The sequence below is a fragment of the Ambystoma mexicanum genome, chromosome 2p (genome assembly GCF_040938575.1).
Source record: "Ambystoma mexicanum isolate Mex_15411 chromosome 2p, UKY_AmexF1_1, whole genome shotgun sequence".
Taxonomy (NCBI): Eukaryota; Metazoa; Chordata; class Amphibia; order Caudata; family Ambystomatidae; genus Ambystoma; species Ambystoma mexicanum.
In genome coordinates, this window is record NC_090923.1 from 537,712,748 (window position 1) to 537,738,262 (window position 25,515).

General features: G+C 49.3%; 1 protein-coding gene across 1 annotated transcript in view; it reads right to left on the minus strand.

Moving 5' to 3' along the window:
* NUP210 (nucleoporin 210) overlaps positions 1-25,515 on the minus strand; it is a 1,233,892-nt gene that overhangs the window by 171,628 nt on the left and 1,036,749 nt on the right. Inside the window, exon 35 of the mRNA XM_069643978.1 lies at positions 19,810-19,956. Coding sequence (XP_069500079.1) covers positions 19,810-19,956 — 147 coding nt within the window. The remainder of the gene's footprint in view (positions 1-19,809; positions 19,957-25,515) is intronic.

The following is a 25,515-nucleotide window of genomic DNA, read 5'->3' on the forward strand; positions in this document are numbered from 1 at the left end:
GAACCTCTCGCTGAGGCCTATGGACCTCTCGTTGAGGCCCTTCTCGGTTTCCACCAGTTCCTCCTCAGAGGCTGATTCAGAGTCTGTAATGGCCACGACCACCACCCCCCTCTTTTTCCGCCAGTGACTTCACAGGGGTCTTAACGGTGGGCTGGAAAGAGGATTCCCTCCGCGGAGGCAGGGATACTCTGGGCCCAGAGGGCGTTTCCACAGGCGTAGTCTCAGCCTGCTTCGCCAAGGTCGCAGCGACCACTTCGGTAGAGGCCTTTGCTGGGTGGATCAAGGCTCTCACCACCTTAGGTGCGTCCAGGGCCTTCGCCTTGAGGGGAGGGTCAGCGCCTCGCTCCCCCTTCGAGATCGACCGGGTCCGCTGCAGCGGCCTACCCGGGTTCTCGGACTTCCTCTTGCCCGAACCAGAGCGCTGGCTCGTGGTCGAACGTGCCGGGGAAGTAGCGCCCTGCTTGGCAGCCGAAGAGCCCGACCTTCCGGCGCTCCCGGTGCCCGCGGACTCGCGGTGCTTGGCCTTCTGTTGGGCCCCCGTCGCCGGGGCGCCCTCAGAGGACTTAGAAGCCCGCTCAGACTTCTTCTTCGCCTTCTCACCTGTTGTGCCCTTCTCCAGCCAGGCGGCGAGGCAGCAACGACGATCTTGTTTGGTCCGTTACGAAAGTTTCTTGCAGAACGTCTTTCTCCACGTGCGTCTTGTCCTCATGAAGGCAGTAGAGACATTGCGAATGCTCGTCCTCCTTGAAAAAGTTCTGTAATCCGCATCCAGGGCAGCACCTGAACAGCTTTGATCCGGACGTCGAGCTTCCCTTGTCCTGTTCCTGAGCCACTTTACCCTTGAGGGGTGTGGAAGAATTCCGAAACGGGTCCCCGTTATCGGAAGTAGAAACGGTGGAGCTTGAGGCTCGATTAGACCAAAAAAATGAGAAAATCTCCTGAAAAAGCGTGAAAACGCAGCAAAAAACTCGAGAGCTAAACACGAGGACTCCCAACACTTGAGCGTGCGCTAAAAATCTGAGGATGGCTGCCAGAGGCGGGGTTTAGGGAGAGGGCAGTCATTGGCTGGGGGCAGTATGACCCAGAGATCAGTTATTGGTTACTACTAAGAAAGACAGAAACGAAACGGACTGATTTTTTTCTTTACCGAGGATTCCCAGCCGGACAACGGGGAATATTCATGAGCATGTGAATCCATGCCAGACCCCATGCTGAAGAATCCAGTTAATCTACACGTGTCAAATAGCAGACTTACAACTACGTCAAGCACACAAATAAGGGAGGGACGATACCTGCATGTGAATCCAAGTTAGACCCATGCTGGAGAACAGGAGTTACAGGTAAGTACGTAGTTCCTTCTCCAGCATGGGGCCTGGCATGGATTCACGCGCTTATGAATACTATTACATAGCAGGACATATACACAACCACAGGGGTTGACAAGGCTCAACAGAAACAATACACTTACCCTTAGAACAGACTCACCTCAAAATAACAGGCTGCATAGCACCGCTTGGCCGACCTGGGACTCCTCATTGGAATCCCTGTCAAAGAAGTAGAATCTCGGGAAGGTGTTGGTGGAACCCCCACATAGAAGCCCTGCAGATGTCGAGCATGGGAAAACCAGAGAGAAAGACTGTTGTTGCTGCGATGGCTCTGGTGGAATGGACTCTCACCCAGCCTGGAAGAGGTCTGCTAGCCAGACAATGCCAGTGCATGATGCAGCATGAGAGCCACCAGTATATGGAAGCCTTAGAGAGGGCTTTCCCGTGATTCAAAGGTCCAAAGTTCACAAAAACAGTTGAGATGTCTTCCGAAAGTCCTTTGTGCATGCCACATAAAACTCCAATGCACAAGCAACGTCCAGCAAATGCAATGCCCTTTCCGCTGACGTAGGAGGGTTTGGGAAGAAAACTGGTAGAACCAAAGGCTTGTTGAGGTGCAATTCTGAAGGAAGCTTGGGTATAAAGCTGGGATGAAATGATATGGAATTTGTAACACGCCTATATGGGTCCGCAACACCACTCTTGTAGAGTGGAAGGACAAATACGGCTGCTTGCAAGAGAGGGCCTGGATCTCCTGACCCACCTGGCTGAGGTGATCGCCACTAGGAAAGCCGTCTTCCGCAAGAGAAACTTCAAAGGGGCTTCATACATTGGTTAAAAAGGAGCTCCTGTGAGCGGAGTCAAATTACATTGAGCTCCCAAGCTGGAGCAGGAGCCTAGACTGGTGGAAAGGTCCTGAAGAGGCCTTTCAGGAACTCCTTGACCAGCTTGTGTGACCACAGGGATAGGCTTACCAGGCGCCCTAGTGTAATGGGATATGGCAGCCCGATGCACCTTGATCGAGGCGTGAGCCAGACCAGCCTTGTCCAATGTAAAGGAGGAAGCAGGCAGCCAGTAGTTTGGAACTTAAAAGAGCCTTTATTCAGGATTTAAAAAAAAAGAAAAAAATCTATATCAGAGTTCCAAGATCGATTTCTTCTTCTTTCTGTAGTAAGGGTGAGCATTCACAAAGTGACGGCTAGTCCTTGTATGCCCAGAGCGTCTCGGGTGCAGCTCTCGCTCTCGATGTCCTGCAAGAGATTGGAAAAGACACACAGTCTGTCAATTCTTTCACCCTTATATAGGGGCTGGAGTTGGCTGGACCAATCAGTGAGGTCTTGTACTGGTTCTCTATAAATATCCCCGTAAGCCCCGCCCCCTTCCTCTTTGATCGAAGGCTGCCATATTGCCTCGGCCGTCAAGGCCAGGAAACTACGGAGAACCCCTGCTTCCAAGCGAGCCGATATTGCCGAGGCTCTTGAAACGCTGTTGGTCAACACGGAAGGTGAGCGACGGGTGAGGACCCTGGGAAGGTTTTCTGCTTCGTGTTTGTCTGCCATGTAATCCTGCTGTACTGAGAACCGAACCGCGTGGTAGGTATCCGACGGTTGCCTGGAAACGTGTCCGACCCAGTTATCCTGGGTCTTGTCGTCCCGCTTGTCGGGGACAGTATTTCTCGGGTGGGTAGAAAATAGGGGAGCGGGTACGGCCGGGACACTTTCAGTCGGGTCTCCTGTGACCCTGACTGCAGGGGTCTCGCGGCTGCCAGCCGCATGGTTGTAGAATCCATGATGCCACAGACATCGTTGTTTTACACCCTCTCGTTGGGTTGCACCCAGTGGGCTCTCACATTGTCTTCCTTCTATATCGCGGTGTTCCAATTCTGACATCCCCTCCGTTGGACCTTTTCCCCTGCATGCCTCCATGTTCAGTTCACAAACCCCATGCCCCCGATGACTCGAGCTGTTCGGGTCGATCCATGCTCCTGGAAAGATAATCCGGGACCACCTGGAACGATGCAGGTTTATGCACTGTTTTGAAGCAAAAAGCTTGCAAAGTGAGGAACCACCTCAGAACACGCTGGTTGGAATCTTTTTGTACAGCCAACCACTGTAACGGTGCATGGTTCGTGAATCCAGTGAACGTCCGGCCTAATAGATAATATCTTAAGAGTTTCTATGGCCCATTTGATTGCTAAACACTCCTTTTCCACCGTTGAGTAGTATTCCTCATGGGGTAGAGAGTTTTCGACTAATAAAGACGATGGGATATAGGACCTCTTCAACACCCTGTGAGAGAACTGCACCTAATCCGGAACCAGAGGCGTCAGTCTGTAGGTAGAATTCTTTCTTGAAGTCCGGACAACACAGGACTGGTAGGACTGAGATTGAATTTTTTTAAATGGTTAAACGCCCTAAGAACTTCCTTGTCAGAATGGATGTCTTTCTTGTAGGTACTTTTCAGTGCTTCTGTCAAGGGGGCTGCAACTGAAGAAAACAGAGGTATAAACCTCCTATTATAGCCCACAAACCCCCAAAAAGCCCAGATCTGTTTCCGGTTGCTGGGAATTGGTAGTTTCAGAATGGCTTCCACCTTGTCTTGTTGGGGTCGAATCTTCCCACCTCCAACTAGATATCCCAGATACCGTGTCCGTTTGGCTCCAATGGTTGTTTTTCTTGGATTGATTTTCAAGCCGGCTGTGTCCAATTCTTTTATGACTTTTTTTCTAGATGTTCAAGATGTTCTTTCCAGCGATTTCTGAACACTATAATGTCATCTAAGTAGGCTGAAGAGTAATCACTATGAGAAGCCAGGACTTGGTTCATAAATGCCTGGAACGTGGCTGGAGCTCCGTGAAGACCGAAAGGCAGGACTGTAAATTGGTACAACCCTGAAGGGGTGGAGAAAGCAGTTTTGATCTGGTCTTCTTTCATTAATGGTATCTGCCAGTAACCCTTAGTGAGGTCTACAGTTGTCAGATATTGAGCTGCGCCAAGCCGTTCCAATAATTAGTCTATACGAGGCATGGGCTATGCCCGGTAGGTGGAAATCTCATTAAGTTTTCGATAGTCCATACAAAACCGAGTCGTGCCATCCGGTTTGGGCACCAAGACTATCAGGGAGGACCAGTGACTTGTTGACTTTTCAATTACTCCCAATTTCAACATCTCTTCAACTTCCGCCTGCACTACTGCCCTTTTGGTTTCAGGAAGTCTGTATGGTCTTATTCTAACAAACTGGTTTGGTAGGGTCTCAATTCGATGTTCTACCAGTGATGTTCTGCCTGGAAAAAACTTCACCTAAAGGGGTAAGAAACTCCAGTAATTCTTTATTTTTCTCTTCTGTTAAGTCAGGACCCCATTGAACAGTCTGTAGTGCGGAAGGTTCTGTTTCGCTGTTCTGTACATCTTGATTCACCAAATGTATTCCTCTCAGAATTGTACTTGGCTCTTTCCATTCTTTCAGGAGGTTGACGTGATAGTTCTTGGTTTTTTTCCCCTCCTGTCTGGTTGTTCTATTAAGTAATTAACAGGTCCAAGTACTGCTACCACTGTATATGGGCCCCTCCACTGGGCCAAAATCTTATTATACGATGTGGGTAATAACACCAGTACTTTATCCCCTTTCTGGAAGGATTGTACCTTGGTAGTACGATTGTAATACTTTTCTTGAGTCAATTGCGATCGCCCAAGATTTTCCCTAGCCAGTTCTCTTAGTTTTGTTAAGTTGTCCTGAAAGTTTATAACATAGTCAGTAAGTTGGGTTTCTTCCTCCTGGTCTTCCCATTCACTGTGGGCTATGTCCAGCACAGTTCGAGGTTTGTGCCCGAACAACAGCTCAAACGGGGAGAACCCGGTGGATGACTGTGGGGTGTCTCTTAATACCATGAGTACCCATGGTAGTACTCTGTCCCATTTAGTGCCTATGGGTTCGGTTACCTTCTTTAATATTTGCTTAATAGTCTTATTATACCATTCTACCAGACCATCTGTCTGTGGATGGTAGATTGTTGTGTGGATCTGTCTTATGTTTAGTTGCTGACATATCTTCCGCATCACCCCTGATACAAAGTTTCTCCCTTGGTCAGTAATTATTTCGCCGGGTAGTCCTACTCGACAAAAAAAAGGTACCAACAGGTTACAGACCTGTGTTGCACTCGTTCCTCTCATGGGAAAGGCTTCAGGGTATCGCGTTGTGTAGTCCACAATGACTAAGACATATTGCTATTAGGTTCCAATGGTCCCACTATGTCCATCCCAATTCGGGAAAATGGCTCCTTTATTAAGGGCAAAGGTTGCAAGGGGGCTTTGGGAGGCATTCGGGGGTTGGTTTTCGGTTTTCTGGCAGACAACAAATTCTTCACAGTACTTAGTCACATCCTGGAAGACTCCTGGCCAATACAATCTTTTCAACACCCTTTCTTGCATTTTTTCCCTTGCCAAATGTCCACCTGTTGTCTCATCATGGGCTAATTTCACGACAGTCCCCCTGAAACTTTGGGGTACCAACAAATGTTCTACCTCAAGGTTACCTCTGTCTTTGGTTACCCGATACAACAGGCCTTTTGAAGACTTGAACGATGGATAGTTTGTACCCTTCTCTGGATGGGCAATGGCCTGATCCCAGGCAGTTCTCAGGGTGGGGTCTGTGCTTACTTCACTTCGAGAAGTAGGTTGTTTATCATCTGGTAACCAGCCTATGACCCCCTTGAATTTTTCTACTTCCGCCCATTTTATCTTTTCCCTTCTTACTTCGCTTCTACTTTTCTTGGGAGACCTTGGGAGGGGCGTTTTTAGATTTCGTGAGAAGGGAGCTGTTTGCAACCATTCTGCATCCCTACACAATCTTGAAAGGAGGGAAGATCGGTCCCCAGAAGAACCGGCGTTGGCAAATGAGGCATAATGGCAACCTTCATTTTGGATTATACCCGTTTTACCTCTATGGTAACTTCTTTAGATGGATAAGTCTTAGTGTCACCATGCACACACTTTATTTGTATTGGGGTTTCCAACCCAACCCCTTCCCACTTACTTCCGGTCTGACTGCTGTTTGTTCATTTCCGCTGTCCAGGAGGGCCTGTCGGGGTGTTCCATCCACACGGACATCTAGGAAGTAGGGCTCACGGCTACTCCGATACTCTTCCTTGAACAAATCAGATTTCCATTGGCTCGGCAGGCTTAGGTTTCTTGGGGCAAAACCTTGCTATATGGCCCCAGTCCCCACAGTCAAAACATTGAGGCTGTCGGCTTACTGTTGGCCATGGCATGGGCTTGGATTCCACTCGTAGCAGCCTTTGTTCTACTGTTCCCTGGGTTTTCAGGGTTGAGCTTCTTGGGAAGCGAAGATAAGTCGTAGGCACTCGGACTGACCCCGCTTTTTGAAAGGCGGAAGCGATGTCGATGGCTTCCGCCAACCTGGGTCGGTGGTGTTGCCTCACCCACTTTTGCATCGGCGAGGGTAGAGCCTCGGTGAACTGCTCCAATTTAACTTTATCCACCATGTCTTGGATACTGCTACTGGAAGGTTTTAGCCATTTTTCGGTCAGATCTTGAATCCGATAGTACAATTGTCGGGGTGTCTCCCCTGGCTTCAGCTTCGTTTCCCTGAGTCTGATCCGGTATGCTTCTTCATCCATACCCATACGTTCAAGTATTGTTCTCTTTATTTCCGCATAGGCGGTGTCCCCCAGCTGGATTGGCAGCTTGATATGCGCCTTGCATGGTTCCAGTTAGTAAGGGGGCTTGGGTGTTGCAACCAACTCTTTCGAAATGAGTGAAGAAATAACACGGATCCTCACCAGTCTGGAATTTTTGTAGCACTGCCGTAGGAGCCATTGGATTGCCTCTACTGGTTACCACAGCCTCAGTTACTTTTTTCAGCGCATCTTGATTGGCTACCTGCAGTTGGAGGGCTTGTTGGAGAGTTTGGCGGTCTGTCTTTGCCTGGTGAGACTGGACCTGTATAATTTGTTGTAGTTGCTGTTGACCTTCGGCTAGGGTTTTGCTAATACCCTCCATGGCGTTTTGCCGTATCCCACTGCTGCCACCAAATTTGTAAAGGAGGAAGCAGGCAGCCAGTAGTGTGGAACTTAAAAGAGCCTTTATTCAGGATTAAAAAAGAAATCTATATCGGAGTTCCAAGATAGATTTCTTCTTCTTTCTGTGGTAAGGGTAAGCATTCACTAAGTGACGGCTATTCCTCGTATGCCCAGAGCGTCTCAGGTGCAGCTCTCTCTCTCTCTCTCGATGTCCCGCAAGAGATTGGAAAAGACACACACAGTCCATCAATTGTTTCACCCTTATATGGAGGCTGGAGTTGGGTGGACCGATCAGTGAGGTCTTGTACTGGTTCTCAATAAATATCCCCATAAGCCCCGCCCCCTTCCTCTTTGATCGAAGGCTGCCATATTGCCTCGGCCGTCAAGGCCGGGAAACTATGGAGAACCCCTGCTTCCAAGTGAGCCGATACCGCCTAGGCTCTTGAAACGCTGTTGCTCAACAAGGAAGATAAGCGATGGGTGAGGACCCTGGGAAGTTTTTCTGCTTCGTGTTTGTCTGCCATGTTATCCTGCTGTACTGGGAACCGAACTGCGTGGTAGGTATCCGATGGTTGCCTGGAAACGTGTCCGACCCAGTTATCCTGGGCCTTGTCGTCCCGCTTGTCGGGAACAGTATTTCTCGTGTAGGTAGAAAACAGGGGAGCGGGTACGGGAGGGACACTTTCAGTCGGGTCTCCTGTGACTCCAACTGCAGGGGTCTCGCGGCTGCCAGCCGCATGGTTGTAGAATCCAGGATGCCACAGACATCGTTTTACCCTCTCGCGTTGGGTTGCACCCAGTGGGCTCTCACATGGTCTGCCTTCTATATCGCAGTGTTCCAATTCTGACATCCCCTCCCTTGGACCTTTTCCCCTGCATTCCTCCATGAGTCCTGCACCACACTGAGAAGCGTTTCCACTTGTGGCTGTAGCACGACAACGTAGAGGAATCACATGGCACCGGGATCGAGGGGTGGATGCCGTACAGGAAGAGCCCCTCGTACTGGAACGGCATCCCCCAGACCCATTGGATGAGGGAACCTGCTTACGAACCTCTGGCATTTAGAGTTGGCCGCCATCGCAAAGAGGTTGATTCGGGTTTGACCCCACTTGCTGAAGAGAAAGGTCATCTGATCCTGACATAGCTCCCACTCGTGAGTCCTATTTGGGTAGTATTTGCTTAATGTTTGTTTTAGGTAGTCTGGAGCCGCTCCATGTAGGCATTTATGGGCCAGAGCCAGTGTCTTATTGGATTGGATTTGTTTCTCTACGGGAAACCAGTGAATCTTCTTTCTGTAGTGAGAGATATGTTCCTTTCCTAGTAGCATTGTGGATTATCCTGATGGCGTCATTTTGAACAGTCTGTAGCTTTTGAATGCTCTTTTTGCTCGCTCAGCATAGTAAGGTGTTGCAATAGTCCAGCCGGGGCATGACTATGGCTCAAACTAAGGTTTTGCAATTTTTACGTGACACCAAAGGATTCATCTGTCTTAAGAATTTAAATGGTAGTGTGTGTTTTAGTCACATAATTGACATGCACATCCGCATTGAGGGAGGCCTCAAATACTGTGCCTAGGGTTTTTACTTTTTCAACTACCTTGATGGCGTAGGTGTCTAAAGTGAAGTTTGTGTAGGCCTGGTCCAACTTTTTTCTGTCCTAGCTAGTTCCAAAGACCATGAGCTCTGTTTTAGAGCCGTTTAGGCACATCCAGTTTTCAATCATCCTCTCCTGGATGATCAAATATATGTGACTGAGGGTTGTTGTGTCTTTTACATGGTCACCACTAAGATCCATGATAAGCTGGAAGTCGTCGGCTTAGTTCGTGAAATGAAAGCCCATACTTTCAGGTTTATCACATGCCTTATGTAGATGTTAAATAGGTTTGGGGAAAAAGGGCATGTCCACCACCTTGGACCGGACATCCGCCCTGAAGTTAGTGGCCTTCAGCCAGCCTTGGCATTAGAGGGACACACCATTGCCAATCTAATGGAACCCAATATTCACGATGTCCAGAGTCACCGTGATGTCATGATCCAAGGCCACCTCTCCTTCCTGGAACAGGGCCAAAGCCTCAACCTTGTGTCCTCCGGAAGGAAGTCCAGAATGGGCCAGAGCTTATACCATAGACCCCCTTCGTAGCGGGCTAAGATATCTATGGCATTAGCAGCCTTGGAAGTGGAGGCTGCGGTGTAAATGATGCACTTCTCCACTTTATCAAGCTTCTTCCTCCCCTGGACTGGAGGCAAGATGGACAAAGATGGGCTTGACTAGCGCTTCCTGGTGGCAACAGACAACACAGAGTCCAAAGAAGGCTGTGACCTCAAGCACGTGGAGCCGAGTCCAGGACCCTGTACTTCGGCTCCAGGTTGTCTCTCTTGGGGGGGGGAACGGTACTTGGCATCTTCATCAGGGACAAACCTTCCTCCAAGACATCATCCAGCAGAGGGATTGACATGACGGTCCTACGCCTGGACTCCCAGCGTTGCAAGAGAAACCGTTCTTTTTTCGTCTCCTCCGGTACCAAGTAGAAGAGAGCGGAGGCCCTCGAGATCACGGCATGAAAGGACTAGCCTGACCTGGTGGCAAGGCCCTGGCAGGCTCGTCGGCACCCAGCACCACCCATTCTGCCGGGATATAGTCATCTGACTCGTTGGTATGCGCCGCAGTAGTGTCCGTATCCGTACTGGTGTGATTGTGTGTGGGGGCTCCTCTCACCACCGGGGTCACTGGACAGTGTGGTGGTGGCATCGGCTGATGTCTCAGGCCTAAAGGGTCCGTTGGCTTACACTTTGGCCTAGAAAAGTTTCTGGCTGGCGGCCTTGTAGGACTCTGGGCCGGGACTGGCTCAGGCGCAGCAGGTAGCCTTTGTTGCATCTGCGACACAAACCTGTGGCGAGCTGTAAGGATGTCCAATGACATGACCCTAGACGGTGGCTGAGGAGTGAGTGGAACTGCCTGGCGGAGGCTCCGGGCTGGCGCACCTCCTCGGGCTAGATGGTGAAGCAGGCTTGCCCTGCAAAGATCCCTCCATAGACACGGGACCACAGCACCCTTAGGGTCCTTAGTTGCTGTCGAATCCATAGGCCGTGGAGTCAAAGATATTTGCGGGGTTGCGTAGTGATGGCCATCAACGGGGTCATAGTCGTCGACGAGGTGGATGTCCTGGAAGATGAAGCTGTCGACAAAGTCGTTAACTTGGTTGACGATGGTGTCGTCAGCATTGGACGCGAAGAGCCACCCAAGGACCTCTCCTATGTAGCCTTGTACGAGGACGACAATCGAAGCTTCAAAGGGTTTAGGGACATCATCTTAGAAGGAGCACCCCTAACTGGCATGCTCACTGTGGACATAGGAGATGGGGAACGTGTCCTTTGTGAATTGGGTCCCACAGCCATGGCGACCCTAGTGGGATCTGTAGTGTGGTGTTTGGCCTTCTTTTGGACCCCCAGCAAAGGGGCGTCCTCAAAGGACCTCAACCTCTTTTCAGAAGAAGCACATTCATCGGACCGGCCGGTCCTGGGTGAGGCATGACTGTACCCGTAGGCCGAGCCAGAGGCCTTCCCTCAACTTGGGCCATGCTGCCAGCCTTCTTTAATGGTCCTTTTTCGTCTTTCTTGAAAAACCACAGCAAATCTCGATCCTTCCTCATCGTGGTCTGGGTGTAGCCAATACAAGCACTCCAGGTGCCGATCTTCAATGTAGACATTCCGTAGTCCACGTTTCACAAATATCTTGGAGACTCCTCTTAGAACATTGTGGAAACCGTGAGGTAGGCCCAAGCCTGGGCCTCTGAACTTGAAGAAAGAAATGGCGATGTAGCAGATCTTTCGCCAAAAACAGATTGCTGCTGCCGGGTACCGATCAACGACTGACGGAGGAGCAAATCGGAGAGAACACTTACAAATGTGTCTGAATAATCTCTAAATAGTCAAAAAAAATCTAAGACGAGAGGACTCCCACACTGAACCGTGCAGTAAACATGTGAAGATGGCCACCAGGGGTGGAGTTTAGGGAGACTGTTAATGGATGTGGGCAGTATGACCCTAAGGACAGTGATTGGTTTAGAGGACAAATGCAGTTTTCAGGCTAAAGTGAAACTGCTTTTTCTTTTTACTGAGGATTTCCAGCCTGATAATGGGGAATATTCATGAGCATGTGAATCCATCCCAGACCCCATGGTGGGGAAATGCAGAATAGCTGGGTAACAAGGACATATTGACAGGGTTTAAGGACGAAACTGAGGAGTACTTTGAAATAAATGAAGGACCAGTGGGAAGCAAAACCACCCTATGGGAGGCCTATAAGGCGATCACAGGGGCAGAGTTAGGACACAAGTCAGTAATCACAATGGTGAACCTAGAAAAAGAAATGAAAGCTTTCTGAAATTGAAACAGGTACTCAAGAACTTCCTCTTCTGCTAATCCAATCTCGGCCCAACCCTGCCCTGCTCTCTGATCAAAATTGTGTGTCCTTACTATGTGTCCCGTCGCTTTTATGACTACGGGCCATGTCTATGCGCATTGCAAATAAAATAAATAAAGCAAAGGAAGAAAAATACGTGAGGGATAAAACGATTGGAGCGAAGAGGGAAATGCTACAGGCCACAGCACATTACGTCCCCGCCGTTTCGTATGAAGCCAAACAAGCATATTGGGCATTTACAGTCCGTATATGAAACGGGTGACAAAGTGGGGGAAATTCTGGACTGGTTAAAGAGACAAGAGGAAGACTTGAGGTGGATGAGAGAGGTAGCGTTGAGTGGGGATGGGTGCCATGTACAAGGGAGTCCCACAGATGAGGAATTAGCCCGATACTACAACAGATTATATGGGAAGTGCAGAGGCCAGACTAGAGGGAAACTTTGGAATATTTGGGAAGGGTGAACTTACCAGGAATAGAAGAATGATTAAGAGAGGAAATAGATAGGGAGATCTCTGTAGAGGAACTGCAAGAGGCCAGTGGACAATTGCAAGCAGGTAAGACCCCAGCACTGAACGGGGTCCCACTCGAATGTTGGAAGCGATTAGGTGAGGGTGTAACAAATCGATGCTTGAAAGGTTTACAGAAATCGGGGATAAAGGACCTGAGGTTGGCCACTATCGTGGTTATCCACAATAAAAGGGAAGTGAAAGCGCCATACTCCTCACATCAGCAGATATCTATGCTGAACAGTGAAACAAAAATACTGCCATAAATTATAGCGAATAGACAAATTCTGTTAATAGGCCAATTGATTCACTCAGATCAGTGCGGCTTTGCCATCGGCAGGGCCACAAGAATGAATATAAAAAGGTTACATAACCCGCTGGCAAAGGTGGGGGCCTGCATAGAATTATGGCGCTGGATTTAGAGAAGGCCTTTGATTCAATAAGGTTGGTATTTCTATGGGAATCTATTGAAAAGGCTGGATTTGGGGAACGTTGTATAGCATGGGTGAAGTTACTATATGCAAATGCCAGGACCAGTGTGAATGGCTTCACATACAACAGCTTTCTGCTCCAAAGAGGAACTCGGCAGGGGTGGCCACTGCCTCCGCTAATATTCTTCTTGCTGATTGAACCGTTAGCGGAGATAATCAGGTAAGACCAACACCAAAAAGGCTTTGAATGGGTAGCGGGCTAGGAAGACCGCATATCCAGGTTTGCGGACAACCTCTCATTATATCTTGGAGATCCGCGGCACACATGTCCCAGAGTCAAAGATGATACAGAAATTCAAAGAACATAGCAGCCTTAGAATAAACTAGAACAAACCAGTATTTGCACCAGTGAATGAAGGGGCTGATGCAATCCCAGAGAACTGGCCTCTGTCGAACCGTTCACATACCTGGGAATGAAGATACACCTAGGAGGAACAGACAATGTGGAACCAATCCTGAACAGGATACAAGAAGATGCTAAGCACTGGGCGACCTTGCCCTCGACCCTCATAGGGAATGATCACCTGTTTAAAATGATCACACTCCCCAAGCTGTTGTACATATTGCAGAATACTCCAACAAAAGTTCCCAAATCAGTTTTTGCCAGGATCAACTCAATACTTTGTGGAATCCAATGTAGTAACAGCAACCCACAGATAGCACTTTAAATAAATCCGGACCAAATCGGTATGGTTAAGGGGGGTTTTGGGGTACCGGATGTTCTCAAATACCATTGGGCATCGCAGTTTGTCGTAGCAAATGAGTTGGTCTTTTTGCGGGCGAACACAGCACACACAAAACACAGCACGCACAAAGTTGTAGGTCACATTAATGGGGAACAGACACCCGCAAGAAATACTGTACCGTCGTCCATGGGGGCAGGAACTGCCACTGGCAGGTCGCAGGATCATAGAAATCAGAAGAAAGGTCACCATTGTCTAAGGGTATCATCACTAAATTCTCACCATTGTGGGAGAACTCAACTATTCCGGAAATATATAAACTGGGCTGGCAGCCAAGGTGGTCAAACAGTGGGATTACTAAAGAAGGAGACGTCCTCAACAAGGAGAGACTCACAAAATTCAAGAAATTAATTGGAAAATATGGGCTGATGCGAAGGGATTTATACACGCGCATGCACCTACAACACGCAATGGAGACCCAACTCGGTAGAGAGATGGACATTCCAGATCACACCCTCCTAGAAGTTAATCTTCTCACTGATAAAATGTAAAAGAAAGCAATCACAATACCGTACAAGACGATTATTAACTTTAAGTCCCAAAAGCTGGTCACAATTAGATCCAAATGGGAACAGGATCTTGGGACGCTAGAAGAGGAAGAATGGGTGGAGGTGCAAATACCAATGAGGGAGGCCCACATGTTCACATGATTAAGGCTGGTGCAACTCCAGATACTACACAGAGTGTACTATTCCAGGTTAAGAGGGAAGCGGGTTCCTTCTTCCACCTACTATGGGGTTGGACACAAATCAGAGCTTACTGGGGAAAGGGTTTTGACGGTAACCCGGTTGGTGGGGAATCAGATACCATGGTGCCCCAAACTAACCCTTCTCCATATTCTTGTGGACACTGAGCTCGGGGGGAGACAAGACCCTCATTAACATGGGAATGGTGCTAGCAAAAAGAAAGCAGTCAACAAAATGGGGGGGGGGCGTGTGCAGAGGTACTAACAGTAGCCAAGTAGAAGGAAGCAATGGATTACTGCAGAGCTCTAGAAAACAGTCTATAGGAACTGGGGTTGCCCAGGCAACTTTCAAAGAATCTGAGGGAAGTGGGAACTGGACGGTTGCAACGAGAAACACACAGCACTCTTGGAGAGGAAGGGAGATTTTATATGGGAGGGGCAACATATCAGTCACCAACAAAACTATCTTAAGTGTCACCAGCCGAAAGTCCACAGAGGCCACCGGCTCGAACAGTTTGCACTGCAAAGTAGCCAGAAAAACATTGAGGTCCCAGACCTGGTGCGGCCTGCGCACCGAAGGAAAAAGCCTAGAAAACCCCTTTAGGTGGGCCTTAACCACTGGGTTAGCTGCCGAGAACACACGATCGGGTGAGTTCTTGTATGCCCCAATGGAAACCAAATAGGTACAGCAAATATCAACCTCCCCTCCGGAACGAGCCAGGTGCGCTGAAAAAGCCAGTCCATCGTCCAGCGGACTGGTGACAGGATCTAGACCCTTGTTACGAGCCCAATGGCAGAACCTAGTCCATTAGATTATTTTACTGGGACCGAGAAGAGGGCAGCCTGGCCTGTGAAATGATGTCCCATCTGAAAATTGGGCAAGCTGAACCCTCAGCTGGTCAGGAACAAGGCCGCTATCGCCAGCCTAGCCGTGTCCGGATGTTCCACTGCCACCGTCCTGCCCACAAAGCAAACTGGGGGCACTCGGAATTCCGATGAGATGTGAACCAGTCCAGGTCCGCAAACCCTTAACACTGGAGCAGGGGCAACAAGGAGTTTGTGTGCAACTCCCACTCATAGGTGTTGAACCCCTAGCAGCTTAGCTGGTACAGTTCTGCATAACTGTCCTCCGGTAGGTGAACTGTGGAGATCCAAATCCCTTCCGTCAGGGTCCATTCCCAGATTGATACAGCGCCTCCCTGCAGAGGAGGGGGAGAACGGGTACCACCCTTCTTGTTCAGGTAAAACACTGTAGTTGAGTGGTCTGTCCTGGCCAGAACAGAACTGTCCCTGATGAGTGGCAGAAATGCCTTGCGGGCCAAGCCCACTACCCTGAGCAGATTGATATGCAGGAGGGCTTCCGCCCTGGACCATGCTCTGTGAATGATTTAGCCCTCCAGAGTAGCCCCCCAGTCCGAAAGAGAGGAGTCTGTCGTTACCACCAGGGTAGGCTCTGGTCGCGTGAAGGGGGCTCGCACAGAAACATTTCTGTCCATCAACCACCAGCAGAGATCTGGCACGAGGAGCGGGGGGTATTGGGATCCTGTCCGACTGAGGCCCTGTCTCCTGGTCCCAATTAGCCACTAGATGGAGTTGGAGACGCCTCATCTTGAGGCGAGCATGCTGCACAGTGAGCACGCAGGAGGCCATAAGCCTCAGAAGATGCTGGAAACATCATGCCGAGGTGGTTAAGTTGGCCAGAAAGTGCCCTATTGCCTTCCGAAGGGAAAGGAGCCTCTCGGGCGTGTGGAACACCTGCTGAACGGCTGTGTTCCAACACATTACTAGGAAAACAAGTTCCTGGGAGGGGCACAACTGCAACTTCCTCTGGTTGAGGGAGAACCCCAGCTGATGAAGAATAACAGCCAATCTCTGGAAGCAGTGTATCAACCCCTCGGATGAACCCGCCCTCACCAGACAATCGTCCAGATAAGGGCATAGGTGATGGCCACCCAGGCGGAGGAGACCCGCCACCGCATGTTCATCAACATCGGGAAGACAAGTTCAATATAAAATGAAGCACCTTGTAGTGGAAGTGGTACGACATAATCGTGAACCTCAGAAACTTCCGATGTGGTTGGTAAATGGGGACATGCATGTACGCATCCTTGAGGTCCAGGGAACATTTCCAGTCCCCCGCAGACAGATCCTGCTGTGTGCGCTGGAGTAATCATCCTGAAACATTCTAGACAGATTGAGAAATGACAGGTTCAGGACAACCCTCAGGCCAGCCTGGTTGTTCTTTGTCCTTGGGTACAGCAAAAATCCTGGAGTAGAAACCAGAGCCCGTGTCTGATTGAGGAACCGGTTCTACTGCCTGCATCTCCAAGAGCAAAACGACCTCACGTAAAAGAGCTGGGGACCCGATCTGACAAAGAGGAGGAGAGGATGGTAGTGGTGGCGGGGACAGAGCAGGGGGAGTGGAAAAACCAGCTCAAAGTCCTCTGCTGCTTCCTCCCGTTGTCGCTGGGCGACCTATCAGGCCTCTGTGTACCCGAATACCCTTGAATCCGATAGGGCGCAGAGTTTGAATTGGGCCCTGCAATGAACTTGAGAAAATTACTTCTGCCCCAGCTTGGTCAGGATAACCAAGGATTTGGCGGTCTAACCAAGGATTTGGCGGTCTGAATTGAAGGTTTCTTCGTCGTCAACTCATCATAGTTTGACGAATAAAAGAGATCCACGCCCTTGAAGGGTAAATCTAAGATCCGCTCCTGTAAATCAGAAGAAAATTTAGTAGCATGCATCCACGCTGCCCTTCTCATCTCGACCCCTAAGCGCAGTCCTCTGCTGGCTGTGTCTACATGGGAGACCGAGAATTCGATGAGGTCCTGCCCAACGGCCCGGGCATCAGCCAGACCCTCCTTAAAGGAGGCCGGCCATTTCAAGGGGAGGTCATGCAGAAACTCACCAAGCTCCCGCCCCAGCTTCTGGTTAGCCACAGCCTATAGGGTATCAGCGCTGGACAGCTGCAAATGCAGCCCTGATATGGCATAGCATCACTTGCCCAATGATTGGAGGATCTTGTTTTCTTTAGAAAGACAGCCGGAAGCAACGCCCGATGAGTAAGACGACAAAGACAATGGTTTAGAATAGAGTGAGGCCTCAGCCACCACCGAGGAGTGCGGCTGAGGGTGGGAGGCAAGGAGGATTGGCTCCACATCAGTCAACCTGAATCTGCTGTCCAACTTCTTGTTCGTCTGGGTGTTGACCATGCGCTTCTCCCAGACCTTTCACAGCACCTGCAGGACATCCTTCTGGAGGAGATGTCAGAACGGGTCATGGAGCGTTTGCCCAAAACTCCTGCTAGCACTCCTGACTCCTGAGGGGCACCATCGGCGAGAGAGACGCCCAAGAACTCTGCAAAGCCCTGAAGGCAGTCATGATAGGCCTTTACAGATGCTGAGGGTTCGTCGTCCTGATCATCATCGCCCCCCCCAGCCCTCTTATTCCAGACTGAGGGGAGGCTGGGCCCTGGGACACAGGTGCCAGCGGAGTCGCCCCCCTTGATCCGGGACCGAGGACAGATCCGACGGGTGCTCAGGGGGAGGTGTTGGTGGTACAGAAGGAGGCAGGGGAGTACAAAAAACTGGCAAGGCCTGGACCGGGAGAGGGACAGGCACTGGCAGTGCTGTAGGAATGGGAGGAGGAGGCTGGGGTGGCACAACCTGCGGGATCACCTCCTTGATGATGTCCTTGAGGAACCCTTTCGTCTGCGGGGGAACGCATTAGGAAGAGCTCGAACAAGCAGTCATCGCAAGCCGCCGGGTCCTGAGGGGCCTGACCCTGCAGCGCGCTAGGCCTCCATTCCTGGTCGAAGTGCTGAGGAGCTTGAGGCATGTAGCAGTAAGGCTGTGATGGGTAGATGTACCCGTGAGGGGACCAGATGCCTGTACTGTGAACTCCGCTGCCGCTTCCAGAAGGAAGGGGGCTGGAACCATCTTGTAAAGCCCATTCAATGGGTGAGAGTGGGTGAGCCATGAGCAGAATCCAAAATGGCCCCCGGACTAGCAGGATCCGGCATGTGCCCATCAACCATCTTGGAACCTTTCGCCCTCCCTGAGTGGGAGGGCGTTAAGGCCCCGAGCTACGAGAGGGCTCAGACATGGAAGGATACAGCCCGGGTCTTGCACCCGAAGCACAATCGCCAAACTTCGAGATCACTCTGGTAGGTGCTGAGCACTTTTGCTGGCTGTGCAGTGGTCATAATGCCCCGACTTACAACCTCAGAGTGAGCTCCGGCAGGCTGCGCGCCCTTGGCACCCGTGCCGGTAGTCATGCTGGATCGTGCAGATGGCTGACTCTTGGAGGTGGCACCCGATGATCCTTTACCCCTTGGGGCCGAAGAAGACAAACTTGATCGCCCTTCCGAGGACAGCCCGGTAGGGTCCCTGAACCCCTCAGCTTGGGAACCACTAGCCTTGACGGCCTCAGGTCTGCCCCTGGAGCGCCCAAAGAGCCCCCGGGCCCCTTAGCTTGGGAGCCGGTAGCCTTAGAGGCCTTGGTCCTTCCAAAACCTGAATCTGTGGAACCCTTGCTTGTGGAAACCCCCGGGAAAGCGTTGCCGCGCTGAGGTGCTGTGCTGAACAGAAAGCATACCTTGTCTTGATGAAAGATCCTGGAGACGAAGTCCTTAATGTGCACTGGAGGAGAAGTGTGGTAGATCTCCCTTAAAAGCTCCAATCGATTCTTCAATGCCCTATGACCGAGAGCGCTATAATCAGGGCACGTGTCCCAGTGGTGGACAAGACAGAGTGCATGGGGGTCCGAGGCCGGGAACAAGTGATTGCACGAAGAACATCTCGTGAATCCTGCTGCAGCCGACATGCGCCTGGGGAGGCAAGGCACCAAAGGGAAGTCAAATAAGATTGAAAAACAAAGAAGGGGAGCAAGCTGAAAGTTAAAAAAAAGTCTCTGTACTGGATGCCAGGTATGACATCGACGGACGTGAAGCGCTGGAGGCCGGGGCCTCAGCAGGGTGTTCCCACGCCCGAGGCCATGCCCCTATGCGCTATACCAAATTTAAAGAAGCTCAATTTTTTGCTTCCAAAGGTTTCGTTATCGTCCCCATGTTGGGGGACACCCACAATAATGGGGGGAAAAGGGTTGGGATGTATGAGTATGCCAATTGGCAGTTCAAGGCACAGTGTTGAGGCAGTCCAGCCACTGAAATCTGGCTCTTAATACTTGCACTTTTGGAGCTCTGAGACAATCTAATGAGACCAAGCTTTATTTTGGTAACCATTTTTGAAGGAAAAACTAAAGTGGCTTTCAGGACTCCTATGGCCCGGTGGCTAGTGCAGCTTCGCTTACATATCCTTGACACCACACAGTGGCAACAACACCGAAATGGAGCGGGTGTGCAACACGCCTGATCACCCGGCTGTATGTAAGGGATCAGAGCCCAGTTTTTGCCTAGAGTTATTTTTGAAGATGAGGAATTTGTTAGGGCGAAGTTATCATTAGAAATTTATACTTGATAAGGACCGTTTACAGTTTAGTCAACCAATTCAGTCTAGAGAACACAAGATGTGTTATTTCAATAAAAACACCCACATTCTACCAAACACAAACCGGAAATGTGGCTGTGACCATCTTACCCAATGTAGAATCAAATGCTGGTTTAGTTGTGAAAATATCATGTGCTGGGAATTCAAATGCATTGGTGTTGAAGTTAAGATGGCAACCTATACTGTGTTCTGGTTGCAGCTCTTCAAGAGATTCCATCTGGGCAGATGAGCATACTCCTACAAAACAAATATGAATTTTAGATAGTTTCTACCCAAGCACAGACAAGAGACAAAGTGACTGACAATGCACCCTTTTTTTTTGCTTGAGTCAACAGCTTAACATATCAGCCATGAGTTAGTCCCTCTAGTCGCTTAAACACACCACAGAACATGGGTCGGTTTGTCTTATTCACTGTGGTCTTGCAGAGGTTTGATCAACATGTGAGTGGTTCTTTCCCTGTACTCCATAACAAACATATAGCAAGGAGCAGCCTCTAAGCGAAGTGGACATATGAATGACTCTGTACTAGATCTACCAACCATTTACAGGCATTGGTTTGACATGTGACCAATACCACCACCCTATTGTTTTAAGCTTTCAAAGGAGTGGCCAATGGTGCCTCTGAATGCATCTACATCTTACATCCTGCTCCCCATACCCCATTGTGCATGCTATACAAAGCTTTCCAACATCAATTTAAAGCTATCTGGGTTACATTCTGCGTATGTACTTATTAATAATGTCTGGCAGAACAGTAAAGCATGTTTCACTGTGCGGAAACTAAAACATAAGAGAAACATTCCAGCAGCTTCACAAGAATCATGAATAAGGAAGCAGGGCAATTATCCCAAGACCCCTTTTTGCCACAGGCAGATAACGGCAGTAAAGATGAAAGGTATGAATTTCGGTGTCAATGGTAGACAGTAGATATTCGACTGTTACAATCAACAGTTACAGCCACAATTGAGGAATGAGCAGAAGCATCATGCCAGAACTGGATAAGTGGGAATTCTCCATGCATAATTTGTAGTTTGGCAGGTTCTCCTTGTACCCTTGGTAAAGTGGCAGGAGACGCTGATAAACCAGCTGGATCATTATTTAGATTTGAAGAGGAACTGACACCACTATATTACAGGCAACACCTACCCGTTTTTTTGGTGACATACAGGGCCCTGGGCAACTATTCAAATCATTGGGCACCCATTCCTGTCAAAGAATTAAATCATATATAGCTTCACAAATCAACAAATCTGTCATGAACAATCTTCTGGGGGCACACCAGCCTGGCTTCTGTCCTAGGTGCCACCCCTAAACTGCCACTTAGTATTTTGTATTGGGGTGAGCCCTGTACACCCATAGTCGTATGGCGTATATTATGCTAATAAAACACTCGCCAAAACGTTTATGGACACTGATGTAACAGAAAAACAAAACAAGAAAATGCAGTCTAATCATATCATAGTTTGTTACTTATTTCATATAATGGGCTAGGGTAACCATCTTGAACTTGTACTTGTGCATGTAAAGTTTCAAGAGCCTCGGGTGTCTAATGGGATGGAGGCCTCAGTCTTTCTTTGGGACCAGAAATTGAAGGCAGATCTATACCTTCGCTCACTCTGAATGGGATACCATTTCCAAGGCGCGCTACTCAGAAGCTGATTTACCTCATACAACAGGAGAGAGTCAAGTGGCAACAAAAGGCCTGGAGGAGAGTAGTCAGAAGGATGCTGAAGAAAAAGGAGGATGTTAACCTGAGTTATGACGAGGTCCAAGCTTTGGGCGTGGTGTAACGCCACTTCCCTAACAGGGACAACATCCCTCCTACAAAGGTCAAATGGATGAAGTCCAATTCACAGTGGTTTGTCAATGGTTTTAGCCATGGAGACCACAGAGGCAGTGAAACCATCTCTCTGGCAGCCTCTGGCTCTCTCTTGACAGCCAAGGTGATGCTGCTGCAGGACGCCTGGCCACTGCCGCAATAGACACTTTTGAAGTCTGCTGAACAGACACTCCCAATTACTTGGCTGTGGCCTAGGAGGCCTGGATGTCTGCAACAATGTGTCATCGTTTGTCCCAAATAGGTTCTTCCTGTTACACAGCATGTCCAGGAGATTGGATTGGATGTTGGGAGCAATCCTTGAAGTCCTCATACAGGAATGCCTATGCAGAACAGATGCGGTACATATTGCACGTGCCACAGAGTCGGCAGTGTCGAGGCCGGACTTCAAGATCTCGTGTATTGTCTTTTTACCATCAACATCTAGTGAGTTGAAATTTTCTATCTCCTTGGTATGCAGGTTTTCAGCTGCCCTAGAGAATAAAATCCACAGTTGAAAGTTCTACTTTACCAACACGAGCGTGTTGTTGACTGCCCTCAAAACAAGTCTGCAGGCCATGAAAACTGCTGCACTCAATGACTTTGTAACCCATTGCTTCCATCTTCTTGCAGTCCCATTGAGAGGGTTGGGGAGGGGTAAGGAGGTGAAGGGTGTGGTTTTCAGCAGTACTGTGGTGGCCTGTATCATCCAGCTGACAAGGGGTGTGCAAAGAGTAAACAGGGATTTGAGAGGGGATTCTTTTTCGCAAGGTCACGATCCACCGCAGGGGCAGATGCCAGCTTCTCCCAGGCTGGCATAACCAGAGTGGCACTGCTGGGTTGAAGGGTAAACAGGTCTTCCATGAGGCTCCTCACCCAAAATGCCTGCCAGCTCATACTTGACTCTTGGCCTAATAGGAGCATAAAACCCCCAAGTCTCCACAACCTTGGAAATGGTACTCTGAAATGAACAGTGTGGTCTGCCAAGCATTGGTGTTGGAAGAATATCCAGCGGTGGAGATGTGCCCAGACCACTAGCCTTCTCTAGACCTATAGCCAAATCTAATAGTCTCTCACTCATAAAAGTCCTCAGGGAAGTCCTCAGTGGCAACAGAGTAAGATGGTTCTATACAACATAGGATAACATTTCCTAAATGTCCCCCTCAGAAGGGGCACAGCCCAATGATGTCCAAGCACTGAGAAGGAAGATGCAGACACTAAGGCTCCTGTGCTCATAGGCAGAGCCTTACAGTGGTGGGACGGAGCAGTGTCCATTGGCAGAGCTAGAAATAAGCCAGCAGATGCCAGGGCCTTGGTAAAGATGTCAATGATCTGCTGCCAGAAAGTCTTCCACTCCCCTGGAATCGAGGACTTAGTGGGGAGCAGTACCTTACATGTAGGTGGCGGTATCCCTGGAGCGTGAATGTAACCCAATTTCCTGGAGGTCAAAGAAGATAATACCTGGAAGAGCCACCTGGAGAGTGGGACTGCTTCCAATTTTAGTTCTTGGAATTTTTGAATGGAGGCTATTCTGGCTATTCCAAACGAGCCTCGTTTGCAGCCCTAGGCCTTCATGAGGATTAGGGATGATGCAGCAAGCTTGAACAATCCATACACTCTGTATGCTTCTGCAATGCCACTAGGTGGCATTCCAGAGAATATGGAATGCATGGGAAAAGAACTGAAGACCTGGATTGTGACAGCCCCATATATACTGGCCCCCAACACGTCTGGTCATGCTATGGCACAGATGAAGCAAATGCAGAGCCACGCTGTGTGACCTGGTGGCTGGAAGTTTTTGAAGTCAGCTGGCGCTGACCAAAAAATATGTAATATGAGTAATCTGTGGGAGGGAGGAATTCATTCGAAATAATTTTTCAACAAGGCACTCTACGGATGGACCTTAGAAAACAAGTATTTTTTCATGTTTGTGATCAGGCAGTAGATGTGAAGTGTAGTTACACATTACATTCCAATAAAACACGCTTCATACAGAAAATATTTGTTTCTGTTTTTCTGCTTGATGTGTCCATGAAGAAGATACATAAATGGCTAACTACGAAATCTGCATCGGTTGTCTCAGCTGCTATAATTTTTTTGCCACTATCATCTCGAAAATGATTCCTTTGAATACGTGGTAGCAAATAGAAGGTTGCAATTTTTTTTTTATTTTTATTGAATTTTATTAGTTTTGTATTCAACGCCAAACAACAAATGACGTATATCCATCCAAGGGACAACCATCCATAACAAAAATACACTTGCTGTATTGTACCCTTACAACCCCACGCAACCTCCCTTTTTGTCCCTCCTTCCCTCCCTTCGTCCCTCCCTCCCCCTAGGTGAGCAATCCTCAATAGGTCCAGCACTTTTGAATAGAACAATGCCCCATTGGTCTTTGGGGTGTAAGGTCACAGTTACCTTCTTCAACTCATCTGTCCATCAACTAATATTTATCTGGGCCGAGCCAGGCCCCATTCCCTGAGTCTTTTACCCTTGCTCACCTCCCCCAAAACCACTACAGAACTGTTGACACTCCATCTCTACTGCAGCACCCCCTCCGTGGATTGCTGCTGTGATCTTTTCCATCAAATAATTGTCTCTTGCCGTACTCGCCCACTCCTTCAGTGTAGGGAGGGCGTTTTTTTTCCAAGGTCAAGCTCGGTTTGCCGGGCTGCCAGGAGGAGGAAATGTGCCAGCAGGGGGATGGCATACCACCTGTCCTCCCTTTTTTCAAGACCAAAAAGTATCAGCATTAGATCAGGCTCGAATTTCTCCATCCCTCCACCCTCCCGCAATCTTGATCCACCCCAGGACCTCTGTCCAGTACATTCGTACTCTAGGGCAGCCCCACCACATATGCCAATAGTCTGCGGTATCGCCACTTCCATGCAAACACTGGGGGTTCACTGTGGCGAACATCCTGAATAGCCGCATCGGATCGTACTGCCATCTGTGTAATAATTTCACACTGTGCAGCTTATACTGTCAAAAGATCGATGTCTTGAAGGCTTTCCGGCACATCTGTCGACAGAGGTTCCCCTCCAGCTCCATACCCAAGTCCCTTTCCCATTTCTGGAGCAGCCCTTGGATTGCCCCCTCCTTTGATTCTAGCAGTGCCCCATAGAGACGTGAGATGAGACCCTTCATCTCCTTATATCCATCCAAGACCCCTTCCACTGTTGTGAGATCTCTCTGAATCAACTCCCTCCGCTGTAAAAATACCCTTCAACCTAAGGTAGGGGAGCACTGAAAGAGTACCTATCGGCAATGCTTCCTCCAACTCCCGAATACTCACAAATTTCCCATCCTTCCACAACTGCCCCACTCTAGAGAGCCCGCCCTCAAACCAAACCTGGTACCTTGAGACCTCTGGTATAGCGTCTCGCACCGGGGGTGCCCATATAAGGAATATCGAAGAGGGCCACGTGGTGATCCCACCCAGCTTTCCTCCCATGCTCAACACCTCCCAGTGGACCCCGAGAATGGGTTTTTTGCAAATTCTCCTCGAGAGTCTCCCCTTAGGGACCCATAGCCATTCCCCCACCGTTGCTGGAAGCATATGCTGGTTTTCCAGATATACCCATTGTCTCTCTGCATCCTCCCTCAGATGTGGGACCAATGCCCTAAACTGCGTTGCTCTGTAGAACATCAATAAACCTGGGAGACCCCCCCCCCCGATCCTTTGGTAGTATCAGAGTCTCTTATCCCACCCTGGGTTTCTGGTTCTGCCAGAGAAACCACACGATCTGTGACTTAGCTTCTCTCAGGTACGCCTCCAGGGGCCTGATTGGCAACATCTGAAAGAGGTATAGTACTCTCGAGAGGAGGTTCATTTTTACTGCCCTGAGTCTCCCCATCCACGACAGCTGTCCCCTACCCCAGGTCACCATTTCCGCGAACAGTTTGTAGAAGAGGGGAGGATAGTTCGCTTTACCTAATTCCTCTCATGGTCTGATTATGTTGATTCCCAGATATC